General features: G+C 44.4%; 1 protein-coding gene across 1 annotated transcript in view; it reads left to right on the forward strand.

Moving 5' to 3' along the window:
- LOC108292451 (fer-1-like protein 4) overlaps positions 1-8668 on the forward strand; it is a 45522-nt gene that overhangs the window by 31336 nt on the left and 5518 nt on the right. Inside the window, 2 exon segments of the mRNA XM_017513404.2 lie at positions 7627-7754; positions 7934-8104. Coding sequence (XP_017368893.2) covers positions 7627-7754; positions 7934-8104 — 299 coding nt within the window.

Raw genomic sequence — 8668 nt, forward strand, 5'->3', positions numbered from 1 at the left:
TTGAGATGGAGTCTCGCTCTGTCACCCAGGCTGGAGTGCAGTGTCGTGATCTTGGCTCACTACAACCTTCGCCTTCCAGGTTCAAGCAACTCTCTGCTTCAGCCTTCTGAGAAGCTGGGATTATAGGCACCTGCTATCACAACTGGCTAATTTTTGTATTTTTAGTAGAGATAGGGTTTCACCATCTTGGACAGGCTGGTCTTGAACTCTTCACCTCTGATCCACCCGCCTCAGCCTCCCAAAGTGCTGAGATTACAGGCGTGAGCCACTGCCTCTGGTCTAGCCTCAGGCTCTTATAGCCTGTGCAGGCTGGGGAGCCAGAAGCAAGACCCTTGCATGAAGCAAGACCTCGGTGAAAGGTAGGCAAGGGGACACCCCATCCCCCCTGCCCTGGGGAAGGGAGCCTGTGAGGTAGATGGTCTGTCTCAGCCTCTGTTCCAGTTTCGAGAAACAGGAAAAAAAGAAATGTCATCTTTAGAATTTATTATTAGAGTTTTTCCTTCACATGGATTGAATTCATATATCTGCTTAGTCCAGAAAACTCAAAGCGGGCAGATTGGCTCAAAGTGTTTCCAAATCTGGTTTCACAGGTTCCACAGATTTAAATAACCAAATATGGGCTCAAAATATAAAATTATAAACTACTCGAGAAAATCTACCAGGAAAATTTGTCAGAAGACACAGCACAAAAGAGAATTAGACATTGAAGGGCTTTGAATGTTAGAATTTTCAAATATTAGAATGTAAAATAGCCTGAGTGCTGTGGCTCCTGTCTATAATCCCAGCACTTTGGGAAGCCAAGGCAGGAGGATTGCTTGAACCCAGGAGTTCAAGACCAGCCTGGGCAACACAGTGAGACTCCCAACATTTTTTGTTTTTTTTTGAAACAGAGTTTCGTTCTTGTTGCCCAGGCTGGAATGCAAAGGCAGGATCTCGGCTCACTGCAACCTCCGCCTCCCGGGTTCAAGCAATTCTCCTGCCTCACCCTCGTGAGTAGCTAGGATTACAGGCATGAGCCACTGCCCCTGGCCTCGAGACCCCCGTCTTTATAAAAATATATAAAAATATATGAAACAATGTGGCTGGGCATGGTGGCTCACGTCTGTAATCCCAGTGCTTTGGGATCATGAGGTCAAGAGATCAAGACCATCCATGCCAACATGGTGAAACCTCATCTCTACTAAAAATACAAAAATTAGCTGGGCGTGGTGGCACATGCCTGTAATCCCAGCTACTTGGGAGGCCAAGGCAGGAGAATTGCTTGAACCGAGGAGGTGGAGGTTCCAGTAAGCTGAGATCATGCCACTGCACGCCAGCCTGGCGACAGAGCGAGACTGTCTCCAAAAAAAATTTTTAAAAATGTAAAACAACTGTTTAAAATATTTCAGAAGCAGAGAATAAAAGGTTATCAAAAATGACTCAGCAGTTATTTGGAAATAACCAAATAAAAAATTTTTCAATGAAAGACCATTAAAAATCAAATCTCAGCCAGGCTTGGTGGCTCACACCTGTAATCCTAGCACTTGGAAAAGCTGAGGAGGGCAGATTGCTTGAGCTCAGGAGTTCAAGACCAGCCTGGGCAATACAGCAAAACCCTGTCTCTACAAAAAATTATTAGCCAGGCGTGGTGGCACATACCTGTAGTCCCGGCTGCTTGGGTGGCTGAGGTGGGAGGATCACTTGAGCCTGGGAGGTTGAGGCTGCAGTGAGACATGTTACACTCCAGCCTGGGCAACAAAGTGAGGCCCTGTTTCAAAAAATAATGATAATAAACTCTTAGGCTGGATGTGGTACCTCACAGTGTAATCCTTGCATTTTGGGAGGGCAAGGCAGGAAGATTATTTGAGCTCAGGCGTTCCAGACCAGCCTGGGCAACATAGTGAGAACCTATCTTTACAAATTAAAATTAGCCAGGCATGATGGCACATACCTATAGTCCCAGCTACTTAGGAAGCTGAGGTGGGAGGATCACTTGAGCATGGGAAGTTGAGGCTGCTATGAGTTGAGATCATACAACTGTACTTCAGCCTAGGCAACAGGCCTTTTTTTAAGACCCAGTCTCAGGCCGGGCGCGGTGGCTCAAGCCTGTAATCCCAGCACTGTGGGAGGCCGAGGCGGGTGGATCACGAGGTCAAGAGATCGAGACCATCCTGGTCAACATGGTGAAACCCCGTCTCTACTAAAAATACAAAAAATTAGCTGGGCATGGTGGCACGTGCCTGTAATCCCAGCTACTCAGGAGGCTGAGGCAGGAGAATTGCCTGAACCCAGGAGGCGGAGGTTGCGGTGAGCCGAGATCGCGCCATTGCACTCCAGCCTGGGTAACAAGAGTGAAACTCCGTCCCAAAAAAAAAAAAAAAAAAAAAAAATCCTACTGAATTCCCATACGCAGGAGAGAGGTTGAATAAACTACGGTCCATCCACACAATGAAGTACTATGTTTACTATGTAAAACAGAATGAGGACGATCTCTATGAACTTAAATGGAGCAATTTCCAGGACATACTATAAAGTGAAAACAGTAAAGTGTGAAAGAGTATCTACAGTAAGCTACTCTCAGGTAGGAAAGAAAATGATACAGGAAAATGCATATAAAACAGAAATACAGGAAGGATTAATGAGAACCTAAAGAGAGTGCTAATGTAAAGAAGGTGAGTGGTGGGCGGGGCACGGTGGCTCATGCCTGTAATCCCATCACTTTGGGTGGCAGATGACCTGAGGTCAGGAGTTTGAGACCAGTCTGGCCAACATGGTGAAACCCGTCTCTACTAAAAATACAAAAATTAGCTGGGTGTGGTGGTGGGCACCTGTAATCCCAGCTACTTGGGAGCTGAGGCAAGAGAATCACTTGAACCCAGGAGGCGGAGGTTGCAGTGAACCAAGATCACACCATTGCACTCCAGCCTGGTTGATAAGAGTGACGTCTCAAAAAACAAAAACAAAAAAAGTAATGATAGTACTGGATATTCAGCCATTTTTTTCCTTATTTTCTCTCTCTTGCCTTCTTTGTTTTTGTTTTGAGATGGAGTTTTGCTCTTGTTGCCCAGGCTGTAGTACAATGGCACAGTCTCAGCTCACTGCAACCTTCGCCTTCTGGGTTCAAGCAATTCTCCCAGCTCAGCCTCCAGAGTAGCTGGGACTATAGGCACGCACCACCATGCCTGGCTAGTTTTCGAGATGGGGTTTCACCGTGTTGACCAGGCTGGTTTCGAACTCCTGACCTCAAATGATCCACCTGCCTCAGCCTCCTGAAGTGTTGGGATTACAGGCGTGAGCCACACCACTTAGCCCTCTGTCTCCTCCTAATGCTCCCATTATATGAACGTTGGTGCACTTAATGGTGGTCCACATTTGTTTGAGGCTTGATTTCATTTTTCTTTTTTCTCTTTGTTCTTCGACTTGTGTAATTGCTTTTGATCTAGCTTCAAGTTTGCCAATTCTTTCTTTTGTTAGTTCATATCTATTGAGCCTCTCTAGTGAATTTTAAATTTCAGTTATTGTACTTTTCAACTAAATGAAAACTAAAATTTTCATTTAGTTCTTTTTAAAAAATGTGTATCTCTTTACTGATATTCTCTATTTGATGCAATGTCATCATCATACCTTCCTTCTCTAATCAAGCTTTCCTTCAGTTCTCTGTACATATTTACACTGGCTACTTTGAAATACTTTCCTGTTAAATTCAACATTGGGTTGCTCTCACAGGCATTTTCTGTTACCTCCTTTTTTGCGGGATGGATGGAAAAATAATTTTTCTATTACTTTGCATGCCTCATAATTTTTTGTTGGAAATGGCATTTTAGGTAATATATGGTAGCAACTCTGGGTACTGTGGTTTCTTCTTGTTATTTGCTTATTTATTTAGTGACTGGCTGGATAATTTTAGTGAAGTCTATTTCCCATCCCCTGTGTTAGGTCGCTGATGCTGCTACTCTGGGGTGTAGCTTTTTTTTTTTTTTTTTTTTTTTTTTTGAGACAGGGTCTTGCTCTGTCACCCAGGCTAGAGTGCAGTGGCACGATCTTAGCTAACTGCAACTTCTGCCTCCTGGGTTCAAGAAACTCTCCTGCCTCAGCCTCCAGAGTAGCTGGGATTACAGGCGAATGCCACCATGTGTGGCTATTTTTTTTGTATTTTTAGTAGAGACGGGGTTCGACCCTGTTGACCAGGCTGGTCTCGAACTCTTGACCTCGTAATCTGCCTGCCTTGGCCTCCCAAAGTGCTGGGATTACAGACATGAGCCACCGTGCCTGGCCTTTATTGTGCTTTCAAAAAAATTAAGCTCAGCCCACTGTGGTGGCTCATGCCTGTAATCCCAGCACTTTGGGAGGCCAAGGTGGGTGGATCACGAGGTCAGGAGTTTGAGACCAGCCTGACCAACATGGTAAAAACTTGTCTACTAAAAATATAAAAATTAGTTGGGTGTGGTGGCAAGCACCTGCAATCCCAACTATGCGGGAGGCTGAGGCAGGAGAATCGCTTGAATCCGGGTGTTGGAAGTTGCAGTGAGCCGAGATTGTGCCACTGCACTCCAGCCTGGGCAACAGAAGAGCAAGACTCCATCTCAGAGAAAAAAATAAAAAATAAAATAAGGTCATTTTAGTGGGTGTGAAGTAGTATCTCATTGTGGTTTTGTTTCCTAGTGGCTAATGACACTGAACAATCTTCATGTGCTTTTTAGACCTTTGTGCCTCTTGGAGACGTGTCAAAGTCCTTTGACCATTTTAAAGTTAGATTAATTGTTGTTTTGTTGCTGAGTTGTAGGAGTTCTTTGTATATTCTGGCTACCAGATTCTTGTAGCTTGCAGATATTTTCTTTCACTTTCTAGGTTGTCTTTTCACTCTATTGAGAGTGTCCTTTGAAGCATAAAAGTAAGTTTTAGTTTTGATGAAGTCCAATGTATCTGTTTTTTTTTTTTTCTTTTATTGACTGTGCTTTTTGTTTTTATCTAAGAAACCTTTGCAAAATCAAAGGTCATGACGACTTTTGCTTATTTTCTGTTATGAGTTTTGTAGTTTTGGCTCTCACATTTAAGCCTGTGATCCACACGAGGTTAGTTTTTGTATATAGTGTGAGGTGAGGGTCTGACCTTATGCTTTCGCATGTGACAGTCCAGTTGTCTCGCTCCATTTGTTGGAGAGATGGCTCTTTTCCCATTGAATGGTCTAGGTAACTTTGTTGAAAATTGATTGACTGAACTCTCAATTCTGTTCTTCTATGTTTATGCCCCTACCATACTCCTTTATTACTGTAGCTTTGTAGTAAATTTGTGGGTTTTTTTTTTTTTTTTTTTTTTTTTTTTTTTTTTTTTTTTTTTTTTTTTTTTTTTTTTTTTTTTTTTTTTTTTTTTTTTTTTTTTTTTTTTGAGACAGGGTCTTGCTCTGTTGCCCAGGGTGGGGTGCAGTGACATGATCATGGCTCACTGCAGCCTGACCTTCTGGGCTCAAGCGATCCTCCCACCTCAGTCCCTGAAATAGCTGGGATTAGAGGCACATGCCACCATGCCCAGCTAATTTTTTCTATTTTTTAGTAGAGACAGGGTTTCGTCATGTTGCCCAAGCTGGTCTCGAACTCCTGAGTTCCTGCCTGTCTTGGCCTCCCAAAGCGCTGGGATTATAGGTGTGAACCACCAAGGCTGTCTGGCACAAGAAATGAAGGCTTGACTGAGTATCCCTAACTAGGATTTGGACAGGACAAGAGAGGAAAGAGATTTCAAATAATAAAATTAATATGTAATCACTAGGAGAAAAAAAAGCTTTGTCTTTGTGAAGCTTGCATTCTAGTAGGAGAAACAAACATTAGCAAAATAAGTAAATGTTACAGTGGCTAGAAAGGCATAAATACAGCCTGGTGCGGTGGCTCACACCTGTAATCCTGGCACTTTGGAAGGCCAACGCAGGCAAGTCGCCTGAGGTCAGGAGTTCGAGACCAGCTTGGCCAGCATGGTGAAACTCTGCCTCTACTAATAATATAAAAATTACCCGGGTTTTGTGGCACGTGCCTGTAATCCTAGCAACTCAGGAGGCTGAGGCAGGAGAATCGCTTGAACTGGGGAGGTAGAGGTTGCAGTGAGCTGAGATTGTGCCACTGCACTCCAACCTGGGCAACAGACTGAGACTCTGTCTCAAAAAGAAAAAAAAAAGGCATAAGTGCTATGGAAAATGTAAATATCAAAAAGCAAAAAGATAAGTTGGCACAGTGGCTCATGCCTGTAATCCCAAGTACTCAGAAGGCTGAGGTGGGAGGATTGCTTGAGGCCAGGAGTTCTCAAGACCAGACTGGGCAACAGAATGAGATCCAATCTCTAAATTAAAAAGATGAAAAGGTAATCAGAGAGAAAACAGGTTACTACAATGGAATGACATCCTATCAACTTCTCTACAGCAACCAAAAGTGCTGGAAGAAAAACAGAATAATATATTCTGGCCGGGCGTGGTGGCTCATGCCTGTAATCCAAGCACTTTGGAGGCCACGGCGGGCGGATCACCTGAGGTCGGGAGTTCAAGATCAGCCTGACCAACACGGTGAAAGCCTGTCTTAAAAAAAAAAAAAAAAAAAATAAAAAAAAAAAAAAAAAAATATATATATATATATATACACACACACACACACACACACACACACACACACACACACTCAAAGCACCCAGAGAAAAATAACTACCACCCTTGAATTGTGTGTCCTAGAAAATACTCATTCAAGAAAAAGAAAAAATAGAAGACCTCTTTAGGCAAACAACAGTTGAAAAACTTAACAAACAACTTTCAGTCAAGAAACTATACAGGACTGGAGGTGTGGTGGCCCACACTGTGTAATCCCAGCACTTTGGGAGGCTGAGGTGGGAAAATCATTTGAGGCCAGGAGTTCAGCACCAGCCTGAGCAACATAGCAAGACCCCTGTCTCTACAAAAAGAAAAGTGGGGCGGGGAGGGGAGAAACTACACAGGAAATAATTTCCTTTTTTTTTTTTTTTTTTTTTTTAGACAGTTTAGTTCTGTCGCCCAGGCAAGAGTACAGTGGCATGATCTCAGCTCACTGCAACTTTGCCTCCCAGGTTCAAGTGATTCTCTTGCCTTAGCCTCCTGGGTAGCTGAGATTACACGCACACCACCACCCCTGGCTAATTTTTGTGTTTTTAGTAGAGATGGAGTTTCACCATGATGGCCAGGCTGGTCTCAAACTCCTGACCACAGCAAGTGATCTACCTGCCTCGACTTCCCAGCACTTTAGGGGGTCGAGGCAGGTAGATCACTTGCTGTGGTCAGCAGTTTGAGACCAGTGTGGGCAACATAGTGAAACCCCCATCTCTATTTAAAAGAAATAATAAATTAAAAAATAAAATGTAAACCATATAGAAAGTTATGAGTTGAATAGTAAGTCCCTTATACATCTTTAAAAATACTTTGTTTCATTGTACTTTTCTTTTATACCTATTTGTATGTCTTAACTGTTTCATAACTAGTTGAAAATGAAAATCATCTTGTCCAACTTCTCCATTAACTCCTCATAGTGGGAGATCTCTCCTTGATAACTTCCTGCTTACATTCCATAGGAATTTAGGTCCGACAAGGATAACCCTGGGGTATCATAATGTTTCTCTCAACTTCACTCCATGCTGTTCCCCTAGGCTACCAACCTGGCTCCTGCAGACCCTAACAGCAAAGCAGACCCTTATGTGGTGGTGAGCGCTGGCCGGGAGCGGCAGGACACCAAGGAGCGCTATATCCCCAAGCAGCTCAACCCCATCTTTGGAAAGTGAGGCTGGGCCCTGCGGGGTGGGAATGGGGTAGCTGGGGGAGCAACTTGACCATCCAGCCCTGTGGCCTTGTGGCTGCTGGCCTGGGGAATGGACGGGAGCTGCTGACATCCCCACCCCTCCCCAGACCACTTCCTGGGGCATGGAAGTGACCTCAGCCCCTCTCCCTCCTTGCCAGGATCCTGGAGTTAAGCATCTCTCTCCCAGCTGAGACGGAGATGACGGTGGCCATATTTGATCATGACCTCGTGAGTTCTGACGACCTCATCGGGGAGACCCACATTGATCTGGAAAATCGATTCTATAGCCACCACAGAGCAAACTGTGGGCTGGCCTCCCTGTATGACGTGTGAGTCCAGCAGAGCCCACAGGAGCTGTTCTAAGTTTCTGGCCAAATACATTCAAGCTCACATTCCCTTTTGTGTCTCTAGATCCTATGGTTTCAAGGAAGGGGAACTTCCCATCCCTGCCACTGCCAACCAAGACATAGCTCCATGGTCAAGACTTGGGCTTGGGAGTTGGGATCTTGTAATGAATGTCACTTGACCTCTTTTTTATTTATTTTTTGAGATGGAGTCTCACTCTGTTTCCCAGGCTGGAGTGCAGGGGTGCGATCTTGGCTCACTGCAACCTCTGCCTCCTGAGTTCAAGCGATTCTCCTGCCTTAGCCTCTTGAGTAGCTGGGATTACAAGTGTGGGCCACCATGCCCAGCTAATTTTTGTATTTTTAGTGGAGACAGCGTTTCACCATGTTGCCCAGGCTGGTCTCAAATGCCTGACCTCAAGTGATCCACCCATCTCTGCCTCCCAAAGTGCTGGGATTACAGGTGTGAGCCAGTGCGCCCGGCTCACTTAACCTCTTTGAGTCTCAGTTTTCTCATCTGCAAAACAGAGGTAATAAGATCGGTATCTT

This window comes from Cebus imitator, unplaced genomic scaffold (genome assembly GCF_001604975.1).
Source record: "Cebus imitator isolate Cc_AM_T3 unplaced genomic scaffold, Cebus_imitator-1.0 Scaffold18, whole genome shotgun sequence".
NCBI lineage: Eukaryota > Metazoa > Chordata > Mammalia > Primates > Cebidae > Cebus > Cebus imitator.